The sequence below is a fragment of the Pristiophorus japonicus genome, chromosome X (assembly GCF_044704955.1).
Source record: "Pristiophorus japonicus isolate sPriJap1 chromosome X, sPriJap1.hap1, whole genome shotgun sequence".
Taxonomy (NCBI): domain Eukaryota; kingdom Metazoa; phylum Chordata; class Chondrichthyes; family Pristiophoridae; genus Pristiophorus; species Pristiophorus japonicus.
The window spans coordinates 30,378,755-30,396,349 of record NC_092010.1 but is presented as its reverse complement, the minus strand read 5'-3'; the positions used below and the strand labels follow the sequence as shown (position 1 = coordinate 30,396,349).

Sequence of the window (17,595 nt, the reverse complement as noted above, 5' to 3'; positions counted from 1 at the left end):
CAATATCCCTTTGAAGATTTTTTGTGTCCTCCTCACAACTTGCTTTCCCACCCATCTTTCTATTATCAGCAAACTTGGCTACATTACACTCGGTCCCTTCATCCAAGTCATTAATATAAATTGTAAATAGTTGAGGCCCCAGCGCCGATCTCTGTGGCACCCCACTAGATACCGTTTGCCAACCGGAAAATTACCCATTTATCCCGACTCTCTGTTTTCTGTTAGTTAGCCGATCCGCTATCCAAGCTAATATATTACCCCCAACCCCGTGAGCTTTTCTCTTATGCAGTAACCTTTTATGTGGCATCTTATCGAATGCCTTCTGGATATCCAAATACACTACATCCCCTGGTCCCCCCTTATCCATCCTGCTCGTTACATCCTCAAAGAACGGCAGCAAATTTGTCAAACATGATTTCCCTTTCATAAAACCATGCTGACTCTGCTTGACTGTATTATGCTTTTCCAAATGTCCTGCTACTGCTTCCTTAACAATGGACTCCAGCATTTTCCCAACGACAGATGTTAGGATAACTGGTCTATAGTTTCCAGCTTTTTGTCTGCCTCGGTTTTTAAATAGGGGCGTTACATTTGCGGTTTTCCCATCCGCTGGGACCTCTCCAGAATCCAGGGAATTTTGGTAGAATACAACCAATGCAGCCAATACCTCTGCAGACACTTCTTTTAAGACCCTAGGATGCAAGCTATCAGGTCCAGGGGACTTGTCCACCTTTAGCCCCATTATTTTACCGAGTACTTTTTCTTTAGTGATAGTGAGTGTTTTAAGTTCCTCGGTCCCTATAGCATTGATGATCCATTATTGGGATGTTTTTAGTGTCTTCTACCGTGAAGACCGATACAAAATATTTGTTCAAAGTCTGACATTTCCCTACTCACCATTATTAATTCCCCAGTCCTTCCAACTAATGTCTACCTGGGCTTTCAGAAAGCCTTTGATAAGGTACCTCATACGAGGTTACTTCACAAGATAGAAATTTGCGTTATCTGTAGGAATTTGATACACTGGATTAGGAACTGGCTCCAATCGCAGAGCCAAAATGTTGTAGCTAATGGATGTGTCTCACCTGGAGGCACGTTACTGGTGGTGTTTCCCCAGGGATTGGTCCGAAGCTACCGAATCTTCACTGCCTTTATGAATGACTTGGACAGTGATGTTGGCAGTATGGTCAGTAGGTTTGCAGATGACACCAAAATCTGTGCAATGGTTAAGACAGTAGAAGAATGCAATCTAAGGCAAAGAAATTTGGATGTGTTCAGGGAATGGGCCACACAATGGCAAATGGTACTGAAAGAGGTTGAGAGAGAAAGGGATGTAGGTGTTTGTGTGCACAGATCACTGAAGTTTCATGACCAATGTAGAGAAGCTGTAGCTACAGCTAACAAGGTATTGTGTTGTTTTAATAGAAGCATTCAGTGCAACTCATAGGACATCATTCAGTCATTATAGAGGTCGTTGGTTAGACCGCATCTGGAGTACTGCGGCCAGTTTTGGTCCCCTCTTATGATGGGTGATATAGTGGCCTTAGAAAAAATTCAGAGGAGAGATACAAGAATGATTCCTAGCTCAAAGAACCGAGGTTACTCAGATAGGCTTAAGGAGCTGGGTCTATTTACATTAGAAACATAGAAATCTACAGCGCAGAAGGAGGCCATTTCGGCCCATCGTGTCCACGCCAGCTGACAAAGAGCCACACGGCCCTCGGTCAGCAGCCCTGAAGGTTACATATAAACCTATGAACAATTAACAATGGCGGAAAGGTAAAGAGCACCCAGCCCAACCAGTCCGCCCCACACTACTGCGACACAACTTGCACCGAAACATTCTACACTCCACCCCAACCAGAACCATGTGATCTCCTGGGAGAGGCAAAAACCAGATAAAAACCCAGGCCAATTGGGGGAAAAAAAAATCTGGGATGATACCTCTCCGACCCATCCAGATGATTGAAACTAGTCCAGGAGATCACCCTGACCGTATTTGATTCCCTGCAGTACTTACCATCGTATCTGCGCCAGCCAACAAGAGGCTATCCAGTCTAATCCCACTTACCAGCTCTAGGTCTGTAACCCTGCAGGCTACGGCACTTTAAGTGGCCATCCAAGCTCCTTTTAAATGTGGTGAGAGTTTTTGCATCCACCACCCTTCGAATTACTGAGTTCCAGACCCCCACAACCCTCTGTGTGAAGAAGCCTCCCCTCGTATCCCCTCTGAACCTTCCACCAACCACCTTAAGACTATGCACCCTCGTAATTGACCCCTCCACCAAGAGAAATAGGCCCTTGCTATCCATTAATAGGCCACTCAAAATGTTGTACACCTCAATGAGGTCGCCTCTCAACCTCCTCTGTTGTGATGAGAACAAACCCAGCCTATCCAATCTGTCCTCATAGCTAAGATTCTCCATTCTAGGCAGCATCCTAGTAAATCTCCTCTGCGCCCTCTCTAGTGAAATCACGTCCTTCCTATAATACAGTGACCAGAACTGCACACAGTACTCCAGCTGTGGCTTAACCAGAGTAATTATACAATTTAAGCATAACCTTCCTTCTCTTGTATTCTATGCATCGGCCAATAAAGGCAAGCATTCCGTATGCCTTCTTAACCACCTTATCCACCTGGCCTGCTACTTTCAGGGATCTGTGGACAAGCACTCCAAGGTCCCTTTGTTCATCTACACTTTTAAGTGGCCTACAGCTTAATGTGTATACGCTTTCCTTATTAGCCCTCCCAAAGTGCATTACCTCACACTGGAAACATCCTTCCAGTCACAAAAACATCCATTACCCTTTCCTTCCTACCTCTAAGCCAATTATGGATCCAACTAGCCACTTTGCCCTCGATCCGATGGACTTTAAACTTTGTGACCAGTCTACTATGTGGGACCTTATCAAAAGCTTTTCTCAAGTCCATATATACTACATCATACTCACTACCCTCATCGACCCTCCTGGTTACCTCCTCGAAAAGTTCAATCAGGTTAGTCCAACACGATCTTCCCTTAACAAATCCGTGCCGACTGTCCCTAATTAATCCTTGCCTTTCCAAATGTAGATTTATCCTGTCTTTCAGGATTTTTTCCAATAATTTTCCCACCACTGAGGTTAGGCTGATAGGCTTGTAATTACTCGGCCTATCCCGTTCTCCCTTCTTAAACAAGTGCACCACGTTAGCAGTTCTCCAGTCCTCTGGCACCATGTCCAAATCCAAAGAGGACTGGAAAATGATGGTCAAGGTTTCTGCTATTTCCTCTTTTACCGCGCTCAACAGCCTATGATGCATTGCATCCGGGTCTGGGGACTTATCTACTTTCAAAGCTGCTAAATCCTTTAATACCTTCTCTCTCACTATGTTTATTTCATCCAGAATTTCACACTCCTCCTTGATAGAAGTTTCTGCATTGCACCTTTCCTTTATGAAAACAGGCACAAAGTATTCATGAAGAACCATACCAACATCTTCCACCTCCACACAGAGATTACCCTCATGGTCTCTAATAGGCCCTACCCTTTCTTTAGTTACCCTCTTGCTCTTAATATATTGATACAAAATCTTTGGGTTCTCCTTAATTTTACTAGCCAAGAATTTTTCATGCTCACTCTTAGCATTCCTAATATCCTTTTGAATTTTACCTCTTAACTTTCTATATTCCTCCAAAGATTCTATAGTATGTAGCCATCGGTATATGACATAAGCTTCCCTTTTTTTCTTTATCCTCCCCTGTAAGTCCCTAGACATCTAGGGCGTTCTAGAATTGTTATTCCCACCCTTTTTCTTTAAGGTCACATGTTTGGCCTGAACCTTCCGGAACTCCTCCTTGAATGCCTCCCACTGTTCTGACACTGATTTACCCACAGGTAGCTGTTTCCAATCCACTGTGGCCAAATCACTCCTCAACTTAGCAAAATTAGCTTTTCCCCAATATGAGACTTTTATTCCAGGTCTATCCTTGTCCTTATCCATAACTAACTTGAATCTGACTGAATTATGGTCACTGGCACCCAAGTGCTCTCCCACTAATACCCCTTCAACCTGCCCAGCTTCATTCCTCAAAACTAAATCCAAATCCGCCCCCCTCTCGTGTTGGGCTTGTTACATACTGACTAAAAAAGGTTCTCTTGAATGCATTTTAAGAATTTAAGAATTAGAGCAGTGTAGACTTGGAGGCAGCCAGATTGAGGTTTATAAAATAATGAAAGGTGCTCGATAGTGTGTCGATTGATAGATTATTCCAGTTTAACAGATTATAGGGGACATGTGGTTAAACTACGCAAGAGTAGGAATCGACTGGGTGTTAGGCGGTTCTTGATAAGTGTCCAGTAGTCATTAACAGGTCTGTGCACTAAGTTTTCTGTGTGGTTCTATTTTTAAACTGATTGAGGCATGTAACAGTTGTGTTTCACAGCCTGAGGCAGGTAACTCTGCTGATCAGTTTCCAGATCTGCACGAAATCCCAATCGCTCCAGTTTGATTACCCCAACCAACCAACCCCCGCCGCCCACCAATTAACCAGCATCTGGGCACGTGCAGAACAGGCGTTATTTTTAACATGAAAAAAATTATCGCCATCTTTAAAAACGGTGGTATTTTAACACTATGTCAAAAAAAATTAAACTTTTGGCGAAACTTAGGCCTTTTTTGGCGCTATTTCGGCATAGAAAATCGGCTGTTATCGCAAATAGCGCCAAAAGACGATGCTATTCTTAAATGCGGAATTTCTAGCCCCTGCAGTTCTTAACCGGGGCATATGGAAGGTCAGTGGCTTCAACGCTTGTTCCATGTGATCTCCTGGACAGATTTTGATCACCTGAGCGGGTTAGAGAGGGCTTATTGGGCCTTGTTTTATCTCCGTTATTTGATCTCTCCAGGAAATAACATGGCTAAATTCCTTAGACTACAGACAACCAGATTGCATGGAATAGGAAAATTCCTTCTAAGAATTGTCCATGTAAATATGGATCCTCTTTCCCCTTTAAATCATTTTTATTTAAACTATTTATTCCCCAAATTTATCAATCTGAAAGTTATCAATGGATAAAAAGAATACACCAGGGATCCTCCTGAGCTTCCACACTGAACCAGCAGGTGGGCCCCTTGGTACATAGCACACTGGGAATGTTATTGCTCTGGAAAGTCGATTCTTTCAATCCGCTCTCACACACTGCTGCCATCTATTCTGCGAAGCTGAAAGAGCGCAAAGCGAGTTTAATCCTCAGCCGCGTGTGGCGAGGAACCTCTGCTACAATGTGGGGGTGCTCCTTCTGATGGAGTGGATATGGGTAGGGCAGCTCACAGTGAAGAAGCGGCTCCACACTCTTTCCCCTCGCCCACACCGTCTCCTCGTGTTGTTCTGCACTGAATTCTCTCAATACATTGGGCTTCCGACCTGTTTGGGGACAACTGGCATTGCTTGTGCTGCGGGTCCGCGACCTGGAACCCTGCCCAAACAGACAGCCCCAGACACAAGTCCAAGGGTGTGACCGAAATGCGAGCTTAAGCAATCCCTCCATCAGGATTTAACCCTTTATTTACCACACCGTGCAGCTACCAACAGCGAACAGGCGACTTGAACATCTACAAATTCGTAAGCCCATTTGTCCAAGCACAGAAAGCAAGTGAGCCATGGACAAACGGTGCAGATACATCAACAAGTGATGACCCCCACCGCCCCCCAACACTTAATGTCACGGAATGACCCTCACTAATGGACTATCTGCTGTCGAATACTGCGAGCTGCTATCTCCATTTACAATAATGATATGAACAGGAGTTGCTGGGCTAGCAAGCAGCTCCTCCACATGGCCACTTCACAGACCCACACACAGCTGATGATTTGCAGGCTTCCAAGATCCACACATTGTTGCTGACGCCAAGGTGGCCTGTGGAGGTAAAAGCAATATGCAGGTGTTGCTGCTCGGCAGAGGGACAGGTTGGAACCCATGCCACAGGGCGGCGGGTGGCTCCTCCTCTATATCGGCTGCTCCATTCCTGTCCCTGTTACCCGATACCCTGACCAAGCCCAGATCCACACAGCCCATAAAAGCAGCTAAAGTCGCCCTCACCACCACCAGCCCTTCAGTTTCGGACTCTCCGGTCTCTCAAACAGCCTCAACATGCAAAGCAGCAGGACGAAAACCATTATCTCCAGTTCCAGCGGTGGATGGGGCGGGAGCGGGAGCTCGAGATCCGCCGGCATAAGCGGCTCATTTACCCCAGGGAGACGCGCATACAGTATGGTCCAATCTCCCGGGACGAGAATGTCAATCTCTCAGGGCCACAGTAGCATCAGAGGTTTCGGTAGCAGTATCGGTAGCGGTCGCGTTTTCGGAAGCGGTCGCGCTAGCGGTCGCGCTTTCGGTGGCAGTATCGGTGGCGGGTTGATCCAAGCAGTCTCTCAGCTTGACCTGAGTACCCCTTTCCCCCAAAATGACACCAGCCTGCAACAGGTCCGGGCGAATGAGAGGCAGCAGATGATGGGGCTCAACAACCAGTTCGCCAGTTTCATCGACAAGGTAATTTTAACAGTTCTCCAGTCGGTCGTGTTTGTAACCCAGTGTTTTGTGTCCCTGCTCAATGACTTGGCGTGACTCTGGAAATGGCTCATCTCACTTTGCGACCAGTTCAGTTCAAATCTAACCGTGCATTCATTCTATCCGTCAGGTTGTTTTCTTGGAACAGAGAAATAAGGAACTGGAGATCAAACTGAAACTTATGAAAGAACAGGGAACTTACAAATCCAACATCGACAGCATGTTCCAGGCTTACATTGACAACCTCAAAAGGCAACTGGATACTCTTGGGCAGGAGAAGCTGAAGTTCGAGGCTGATCTTCTGCAAATGCAAGGTCTCGTTGAGGACTTTAAGGGCAAGTAAGTGTGGTGCTGCTGAATTTCGTAATCCATGTGTACTGATCCTGTCATGTCTCAACTCAACAAAGTCCCAGGCGAACAATAAGACCATTTTGACAAATTGACCAGGGTCCGGCAAAATGTCACCTGGAGAAATAATCCGCAGGAAAGTCATGTATCCTAAAGTGAAGGGGTGACCATAAATGGTTGTACTCGTCACAGTTCCATTCCTCTGTGCTAGCTGTGCTGCCACATTTGCCCTCAGTATCCCGGGTTGTGGACAGGGAAACATCAAACAGCGTCCTTGCTCCTGAAGGTCTGGGGTGTACCCGACGGGACGGGGAAGTTACTGAGTCGGGACAGCTGTGTCTTGAATCTGAGCTGTGGTGAGGGTGGAGTCTCCCAGAGCTTTGAAGGTCATTTGGGTAAATAAAAGGTGGGGTTAGTAAACTGGGGGTTCTAGTCGAGCTGATCCCATCTGTTGAAGCGCCAGCAAGACTGATGGTTCCAAGAGCAGAGTTGTTTACACTTTGGGGACGGTGTGGATCTTGTGGATGGAAGCCGATGAAGAATGGTGCATACGTGGATGGATGTCTCATAAAGGAGTGTGGAGAAATGACGGCTCAGCGCCGCGGAGCATGCATTTACTCGGTGCAAGGGGGCAGATCAGTAACTTAGGACGGGACAAGCCAGAATTGGTTCACCACGCAAACGGGGCACAGAGGGTTATTTCCTCGGGATTACCAGTAAATAATCTGTTTCATTCCAGGTATGAAGATGAAATTAACAGGCGCACAGAAATGGAAAATGAGTTTGTCCTGGTCAAGAAGGTGAGCATTACTTTTTATCTGTCTGCAAAGGGATCTCTTGCCAGAGTTGTTCAAAGTAACGTGTCCCTCTCCTCTTTAGGACGTCGACGACTCTTACATGAACAAGGTAGAACTGGAAGCGAAACTGGAAAGCCTCACCGATGAAATCGACTTCCTCAGATCAATCTTTATAGAGGTAAAAATGGGACATAGTCCAAGAGTTGTCCTTTTGCTGTTTAATCAAATTAAGTCTAACCCAATCCAGCTCCAATGCTTACAATCTCATTTCAATATTTTTCCCCGACGATCTTTAGGAAATCAATGAGCTACAAGCACAGATTCAGAACACTTCTGTCTCCGTGCAATTGGCTTGCAGACCCGCTCTGGACGTCAACAGCATCGTGAATGAAGCCAAAGCGCAGTACCAAGCACTCGCAGCGAGAAGCCGTGAGGAAGCGCTTCAATGGAAAGCGAACAAGGTTAGCTCTTTGAGATCCCGATCCCCATGGACCACAGTATTGATAGGTCTGCAGTCGCTGCTGAAATGTGAAATCTTGTACTAACCAGTTGCAAATGTTTCATTGCAGATGCAGGAACTGTCCAATTCATCTGGACAATACGGCGACGACCTCCGTTCGTTGAAATTAGAAATAACTGAGCTGAACAATCGTATCCGGTCACTGACTACTGAAATCGACCGTCTTAAACAGGAGGTAGGCAAAGAACTGAAACCAAACAGGATACCGGTACCATTTGAATAACTGTTGTAAAGTCTGTCTGTCTCTCTGGGTTTTTCTCTTCTCCCCCCTCGCCTATCCAAAAAATTGGTCAAGAAACGGTTGAAGGGGCAGCTCAACCTGGTCCAGTTGTGCCACTCTTGGTCGCTCAGTAATGATTACATTTCGAATGGGAATCCAATCCCAGTCAGCCTACAATACTCACCGCACTGCTCTTCCCAATTCATTGACATGAGGGAGAGGGTTTCCCGATGACTCAATTTGAGTGCTGCTCTGATAGGCGAAATGCCAATGAAACTGACCATATTAATATTTGTGCTACTTAGCGTCTCAAACTGGAAGCTGCAATCGGAGAAGCCGAGGAACGCGGAGAGATGTCCCTCAAAGACGCCAAGCTTAGGATTCAAGAGCTGGAAGCTGCCATCGTCAAAGCAAGCCAGGAGTTGGCCATCCAAGTCCGCCAATATCAGGAACTGATGACTGTCAAGCTGGCTCTGGATCTTGAAATTTCCACCTACGGAACTCTACTGCAGGGAGAGGAGCAGAGGTAGGACATGGGACAGTTACAAATTCCAGCCACACACTGAGCATAGTCCAGTGTCCTATACTGGCACATTACAATCTGTACTTTCATTTTATTGGTATCTTCATTGCTATAGCTTTGATCTCTGATAATGGAATGAAGTCCATGCACTGGGAGTGGCAGGGCACTCTACAATCACTTCCTTAATGATTTAGACGAGGGGATTAAATGTGGTATCTCCAAATTTGCGGATGACACTAAGTTGGGTGGCAGTGTGAGCTGCGAGGAGGATGCTATGAGGCTGCAGAGTGACTTGGATAGGTTAGGTGAGTGGGCAAATGCATGGCAGATGAAGTATAATGTGGATAAATGTGAGGTTATCCACTTTGGTGGTAAAAACAGAGAGACAGACTATTATCTGAATGGTGGCAGATTAGGAAAAGGGGAGGTGCAACGAGACCTGGGTGTCAGGGTACATCAGTCATTGAAGGTTGGCATGCAGGTACAGCAGGCGGTTAAGAAAGCAAATGGCATGTTGGCCTTCCCAGCGAGGGGATTTGAGTACAGGGGCAGGGAGGTGTTGCTACAGTTGTACAGGGCCTTGGTGAGGCCACACCTGGAGTATTGTGTACAGTTTTGGTCTCCTAACTTGAGGAAGGACATTCTTGCTATTGAGGGAGTGCAGCGAAGATTCACCAGACTGATTCCCGGGATGGTGGGACTGACCCATCAAGAAAGACTGGATCAACTGGGCTTGTATTCACTGGAGTTCAGAAGAATGAGAGGGGACCTCATAGAAACGTTTAAAATTCTGACGGGTTTAGACAGGTTCGATGCAGGAAGAATGTTCCCAATGTTGGGGAAGTCCACAACCAGGGGTCACAGTCTAAGGATAAGGGGTAAGCCATTTAGGACCGAGATGAGGAGAAACTTCTTCACCCAGAGAGTGGTGAACCTGTGGAATTCTCTACCACAGAAAGTAGTTGAGGCCAATTCACTAAATATATTCAAAAGGGAGTTAGATGAAGTCCTTACTACTCGGGGGATCAAGGGGTATGGCGAGAAAGCAGGAAGGGGGTACTGAAGTTGCATGTTCAGCCATGAACTCATTGAATGGCGGTGCAGGCAAGAAGGGCTGAATGGCCTACTCCTGCACCTATTTTCTATGTTTCTATGTTTGGTTTAAAGGCTGGTTTCTATCTAACCAGACACAAACATCACATTCACTCCCAGAATGAACACACAGATGGCGATTCATTCTTCCCTTTATAGAGATAGGCTTGTAAAGCTCTCCCGATGGCTCAGTGGGTGAAGGCATTGTGGAACGGAGCCACACTGAGCAGAAGTTCCACCAGGGCAGCAGTTGTGGACTATGGTTGGGCTCTGTGCCCTGAGCAAGAGAGGGTAAAACCAGCCAAGGATCCTGTTCCTGATTGCTACACAGTGAGTCCTGCTGTAGATCTTCCTTCCCCATGGTCAATTAGCCTGCTGGCATTTGCTGTCTGTGCTCACACATGAAGAATGGGCACTTTGGGCAAGGGGCTGGAGGGTGACTGTGCCCATGGAGCTTCACACCAGCAGAAGCCAGTGTCCCAGGGAGAGGGAGAAAGTTGGTAAACTAGAGGGAAATATGACTGTGAATACACTGCAAATACCTATTATAATGTGATGTGTTTCCTTTATCAACAGGATGATAACTGGGGTAAAAACCCTGAACATCCAGCAAGTACAGGGACAGGGTAAGAAAACTTATATAATTCCTAGTTTGAGCTAATAATTCCTAGAGGAAATACTATAACTCGGATCCAAAAATGGGAAATTGTGGAAAGACGCAGTAGGCCCGTCATCAACTGAAAAGGGAAAAAACAGTTTGTCATTTCAGGTTTCCACCCTTGGTGCCCTTGTTCTGAAGAAGGGTCTGCAGTGCTCCCCAAACCTTAACCTCTCCTTGTTCTGATTTCAGAGGCTGATGGACCCGCTGTGTATTTCCAGCATTTCTGTTCTCATTATAGTCAATCATAATTGCTATCAATGTCGCTGTGTTTAATGATGAGAGCAGCAGTTATTTTATGTTAGGACATGAAGCAATTACTTCAAATAATGCTGACTACCCAACTTGCCTTTCTGGCCCCCAAGCTGACTAATATTGTTAATGCTTCCCTCTCCTCTAGTACTGTCCCCCTCCCTTTCACATCACCCACCACCTCAAAAAACCCACACTTGACCCTCTGCCCTTGCAAACTGTCACCCCGTCTCCAACCTTCATTACCTCTTCAAAGTCCTCGAATGTGATGTTGCCTCCCAAACCCATCTTTCCTAAAACTCCATGCTTGAAATTCTTCCGTCAGGTTTCCACCCCGCCACAGCACTGAAACAGCCCTGATCAAAGTCACAAATGACATCCTATGTGACTGTGACCGTGGCAAACTATCCCTCCTCATCCTTCTCTACCTGTCTGCAATCTTTGACATGGCTGACCATACCATCCTCCTCCAATGCCTCTCCTCCGTCGTCCAGCTGGGTGGGACTGCCCATGCCTGGTTCCATTCCTGTCTGTCCAGTCATAGCCAGCGAATTTCCTGTAATGGCTTCTCTTTCCACCCCAGCAGCGAATTTCCTGTAATGGCTTCTCTTTCCACCCCAGCAGTGGTACCTCTGGAGTCCCCCAAGGATTTATTCTTGGCCCTCTCCTATTTCTCATCTACATGCTGCCCCTCAGCGATATCATCCAAAAACACAACATCAGGTTACACATGTACGCTGACGACACCCAGCTCCACCTCATCACCTCTTTTGACACATCCAATGCCTCTGATTCATGCAGCATTGGATGAGCAGAAATTTCCTCTAATTTAATATTGGGAAGACCAAAGCCATTGTCATGTGCTTCGCCACAATCTCCAATCATGAACCACTGACTCCATTCCACTCCCTGGCCACTGTCTTCGGCTGTACCAGATGTTTGCAACCTTGGCATCCTATTTGACCCCGAGTTGAGCTTCCGAACCCATAACCATCCCATCACTAAGACCGCCCACTACCACCTCCGTAATATCATCTGTCTCCACCCCTGCCTCAGCCCATCGACTGCTGAAACCCTTATCCATGCCTTTGTTATCTCCAGATTTAACTATTCCAATGCTCTCTTGGCTGGCCTCCCACCTTCCACACTCCATTAACTTCAGCTCATCCAAAATTCTGCTGCCTATATCCTAACTTGCACCAAGTCCCGATCACCCATCACCCTTTGTACTCATTGACCTACACTGACCTCCCGATCTGCCAATGCATCGAATTGAAAATTCTCATTCTTGTGTACAAATCTCTCCATGGCCTTGCCCCTCCCTTTCTTTGTAATCTCCTCCAGCTCTACAACACTCCGAGATCTCTGTTCGTCTCCAAATCTGGCCTCTTGTGCATTCCCGATTTCCATCATCCCGCCATTGGTGGCCGCGCTTTCAATTCCCTCCCTAAACCTCTCCGCCTCTCCCGCCTCCTTTAAGACCTATGTATTTGACCAAGCTTTTGGTCACTGTCCTAATATATGTGACTTGGTGTCAATTTTTTTCTTGATAAAGCTCCTGCGATGTTTTGCTAAATTAAAGGTGCTATATAAATGCAAGTTGTTTTTATTGTTGTACTTGTTCTTTTAATTGTAGGACCCAGATTTTAAGAGTATTTTTCCCCCTATACAGGTCAATTTCAGCAGTTTAATGACACGAGTAAGGCATTGACTGGATTTGGCCTGGAAACCTCTATGATCGGTCATCAGCAATCTGGCGGCAGTATTGGTATGGGAGGTAACAAAAGCGTGATTGTGAAATCAGTGCAGATGAGCAGCAGTGGATATACAGCTTGAACTTGAATCAGCGAGGGATCAACTAATGCCAGTAGTGTCTTTTACCAGCCCACTGATGAGCTCATTGTCAGAGGCTGTATTTCCTCTACGTACTGTGCAGCGGTTAACATATTTGGATTAACTTCATGTCTGCTATTTGGAACACCTTCATTAACCTGTTCATTTTCCATAGTTGAACAACATGAAATTAACATCGACATCTTAACCAGTGCACAGAGGAAATTAAACCTAGTAAAGGCCTTTCGTTTGGGTTTATGAGAAAGTTGGTTAAGAAACTCACACTTTATTTGTTGGTCCCTTTAAAATGGGAAATAAACCAAAGTTTTCGGTGTTGAACTATTTCTTGATTCTCTATCATTTTGTACTGGGGAGTTACCTTTACATGACATTCCTGTTATACTGAATAAATTTCTAATCTACAAATCTGGACTGTATTTTGCTTAAGCACAATGTTAAGTTACTGAAAAGAACAAGTTTCATACTTTGAAATATTGTAACATTAAGGTTGGAGCAATGTTATGAAATATAGAAAGATTACTTTGTGTATTCCATATAAAAACACAACAGACCATCACTGAAGTCATTCAGTGCACATATACAGATAGAGCAAAGTTTAGCAGCAATTTAACTTCACCTCCTCCACCAATGATATTACTGTTGCCATCCTGAGATTATCAGCACTGCACACATGATTATTTTGAATCTCCAGAACATTCTCCTTTCACAATGGTCACAATGCAGCTTGTGTACCAAAAAGGCAGCTCACCTCATATCTATGGGATAGTGAGAGATGCATTGGGTTAGAACACTAATCCTGGGATCTGTGTTCACATCCAGTCCAGACTGATTGAGGAACGTATCCTTCAGCTACAGGCTGTAAGTGTCCTACATGTACAGTCTCTAACCTGTTCCGAGTAAGTACAGGCTTACAGTACAAATGGTCCCTAATTTACAGTAATAACCACTAAGTAAGCAGCGACACTCAGAGACCACAGGATAGTTCAGGACTGAAGCATATTCTTGGGGCAGAGAAGAGGAACTCTACCCCGTGCTTCCAAAACTGACCTGGGCATGCTTGATGTTGACTGGGTGACCAAAATGGAAAGTGTCCCATTCCCCAGCACTATATCTGTTAAGATTAAGTTACAGTATAACTCAGGAATCCATAAGGAGGGCTTCTGTGAAAATGGAAATGTCCCTCAGGTGTAATAAAGAACTATATAATAATTGCATACAATGTTGAAGTTGTAGTTCAGGCACATTTTGGGATAAAATCAGAAGGTTTTTTAAATCCCACATAGTACACAACCTGGGAGCACTTGATGATGACACTGAGTGTTAACAGTGGGAAATATTATATTGCCCAGTGGTGACACCCTTTACAATGATGGGCACAAGGAATTCCCCAAGAATTGTTGTTAAAAACATATAGTGGTACACATGGTGTACAGGCTTAGCTGCTTGTTCAGATTTAGTTACCAATAGAATAATATATGAAAACCAGGAGATGTAGATTTCAAGACACTAATAACATCATCAACAACAACAACCTGCATTTATATAGCACCTTTAACATAGAAGATTTGCAAAGGCGTGTTACAGAGAGGACAGAGAAAATAAATAAAATGCATAAAGCTATAGGTCGAGAGCCATGGTCAGAGAGTTTGAGGAAATGATCAAAGGCTTGTTTGTAAAGATGGATTATGAGAGAGAGAAGTGATGAGTCAAAGGGATTTGGAGGGAGGAGGAGAGTTCCAAAGACCAGGTCCAAGGTGGCTGAAGACTCTTACCACCAACAGTAAGGTGAAGGGAGTACAGGATATACAAAAGGCCAGAGTTGGAGGAAGAAAGAGAGCAGCAGGGGATATAAGGCGGGAGAAGGATGCAGAGACAAGGAGCATCAAGTCTGCAGAAGGATTTCAAGACTTGGAAGAACATTTTAAATTCATGCATTGGGAGACAGGGAGTCAATGGGAATAAGCTGATGGGTGAATGGGGCTTCGATTAGGGAAAAGTTGGAATTTATGATCGATGGGTAGCTATTAAGAAGGACACTTGAGTTATCGGTCTTGATTTTAAACAGCCTAACACCAGCGGGCAGGAAAGGGTCAGGCGAGGGGTTCAGAAATGGTGATCCCGTCCCCAACCGGCGTTCCCAGCCTCTACGATATTAACAGCTGCGAATGGTAACAAAGGAAATGGAGTAGGCCATTCAGCCCCTCGAGTCTTATCCTCCATTCAGTTAGATTATGGCTAATCTGTATCTTAACTCCATCGACCCGCCTTGGCCCTGGAACTCTTTATCCCCTTGCCCAACAAAATCGATCAATCCCAGTTTTGAAATTGTCAATTGACCCCCCCAGCATCAACAGCTGTTTGGGGGAAGAGAGTTCCAGGTTTTCACTATCCTTTGTGTGAAGAAGTGCTTCTTGACATCATCCCTGAACAGCCTAACTCTAATATCATGGTTATTCCCCATTGTACTGGATTCCCCCACCAGAGGAAATCATTTCTCTCTATATATCGTATTAACTACTTTAATCATCTTAAACACCAATTAGATCATCCCTTAATCTTCCGTGCTCAAGGAAATACAAGCCTAGTCAGTGAAACCTGGCCTCATAATTTAACCCTTTAATTCCAGTATCATTCTGCCGAATCTGCAACTCCTCCAAGGCCAATATATCTTTCCTGAGGTACGGTGTCAAGAACTGAATGCAATACTCTAACTGGGATCTAACCAGAGCTTTATATAACTGTAACATAACTTGCATCCCTTTGTATTCCAGCCCTCGAGATAAACGTCAGCATTCCATTAGTCTTTTAAATGATCTTTGTATCTGCCCACTAGCTTTTAGTGATCGACAAGAGGCGGGGAGGCTCATGAATATACATACATCGTAGTCCGATGATGCAATTAGATCCGATAGGATTGCATGCTAACTGATCAGTGTGCTGAAACTAAAGGGGACCCGATCTGAATAAAGGTGCAACACCCACACGTGCTCTTTCAGTTCATTGTGGGCTATGATTCTGTGATCACTGTTTCAGTTGGGTTGTGCTTTCGATACTCTTTGTTAATAGAAAACGAGAATGTGATAATCGGTTCTGCTCTCGCTGCACTCTATTGGAGTGAAGAAGAGGAGGAGGAAGAGGAGCACCAGCAGCAAGGGCATACTGTAGAAGGAGTTGCAGGTGGACTGCAGAGAAGTCAACAACAGAGGTGGCATGCGCGCAACAGGCCTTACCCATCTCACAGGATGTACACACAGGCTCAGCTTCCTTGACCTGTCCGAGGAGCAGTGCTTCAGGAGGCTCTGACTGTTAAGGCAGTTGGTCGCAGAGCTCTGCAGTCTCATCGTTGAAGTCACAGTCAGCCACCCACAAATGCATCAGGCAGGTGACCGATGCATTATTAGCCAGGGCAAGTCGCTATAAGAACATAAGAAATAGGAGCAGGAGTAGGCCATTTGGCCCCTCGAGCCTGCTCCTCCATTCAATAAGATCATGGCTGATCTGATCATGGACTCGGCTCCATTTCCCTGCCCGCTCCCCATAACCCTTTACTCCCTTATCGCTCAAAGTCTGTCCATCGCCGCCTTAAATATATTCAATGACCCAGCCTCCACAGCTCTCTGGGGTAGAGAATTTCATAGATTTACAACCCTCAGAGAAGAAATTCCTCCTCATTTCAGTTTTAAATGGGCGACCCCTTATTCTGAAACTATGCCCCCTAGTTCTAGATTCCCCCATGAGTGGAAACATCCTCTCTGCACCAACCTTGTCGAGCCCACTCAGAATCTTATATGTTTCAATTAAGATCACCTCACATTCTTCTAAACTCCAATGAGTATAGGCCCAACCTACTCAACCTTTCTTCATCAATCAACCCCTTCATCTCAGGAATCAACCTAGTGAACCTTCTCTGAACTGCCTCCAATGCAAGTATATCCTTCCTTAAATATGGAGACCAAAACTGTACGCAGTACTCTAGGTGTGGCCTCACCAATACCCTGTTCAGTTGCAGTAGGACTTCTCTGCTTTTATACTCTATCCCCCTTGCAATAAAGGCCAACATTCCATTTGCCTTCCTGATCACTTGCTGTAACTGCATACTCACATTTTGTGTTTCATACACAAGGATCCCCAGGTCCTTCTGTACTGCAGCCTTTTGTAATTTATTTCCATTTAAATAATAATTTGCTTTTTTATTTTTCCGGCCAAAGTGGATAACGTCACACTTTCCCACGTTATACTTCATCTGCCAAATGTTTGCCCACTCACTTAGTCTGTCAATATCCCTTTGAAGATTTTTTGTGTCCTCCTCACAACTTGCTTTCCCACCCATCTTTCTATTATCAGCAAACTTGGGTACATTACACTCGGTCCCTTTATCCAAGTCATTAATATAAATTGTAAATAGTTGAGGCCCCAGCACCGATCTCTGTGGCACCCCACTAGATACCGTTTGCCAACCGGAAAATTACCCATTTATCCCGACTCTCTGTTTTCTGTTAGTTAGCCGATCCGCTATCCAAGTTAATATATTACCCCCAACCCCGTGAGCTTTTCTCTTGTGCAGTAACCTTTTATGTGGCATCTTATCGAATGCCTTCTGGATATCCAAATACACTACATCCCCTGGTCCCCCCTTATCCACCCTGCTCGTTACATCCTCAAAGAACGGCAGCAAATTTGTCAAACATGATTTCCCTTTCATAAAACCATGCTGACTCTGCTTGACTGTTTTATGCTTTTCCAAATGTCCTGCTACAGCTTCCTTAATAATGGACTCCAGCA

At 45.2% G+C, this 17,595-nt stretch overlaps 1 protein-coding gene across 1 annotated transcript; it reads left to right on the top strand.

Moving 5' to 3' along the window:
• The first annotated feature begins 6,103 nt into the window (after positions 1–6,103).
• Positions 6,104–13,181, top strand: LOC139240848 (keratin, type II cytoskeletal 8-like). The gene is made up of 9 exons (XM_070869334.1): positions 6,104–6,531; positions 6,680–6,888; positions 7,637–7,697; positions 7,777–7,872; positions 7,991–8,155; positions 8,264–8,389; positions 8,740–8,960; positions 10,626–10,675; positions 12,632–13,181. The coding sequence occupies exons 1-9, from the start codon at positions 6,133–6,135 to the stop codon at positions 12,793–12,795; spliced, it is 1,491 nt and encodes a 496-aa protein (XP_070725435.1). The 5' UTR covers positions 6,104–6,132; the 3' UTR covers positions 12,796–13,181.
• Positions 13,182–17,595: the final 4,414 nt, after the last annotated feature.

Bases quoted from the DNA above. Each gene is read 5' to 3' on its own strand.
- LOC139240848 (XM_070869334.1), top strand. From the start codon at position 6,133: ATGCAAAGCAGCAGGACGAAAACCATTATCTCCAGTTCCAGCGGTGGA. The intron at 7,873-7,990 runs GTAAAAATGGGA...GACGATCTTTAG, and splicing joins TCAGATCAATCTTTATAGAG to GAAATCAATGAGCTACAAGC. The intron at 8,961-10,625 runs GTAGGACATGGG...CTTTATCAACAG, and splicing joins CTGCAGGGAGAGGAGCAGAG to GATGATAACTGGGGTAAAAA.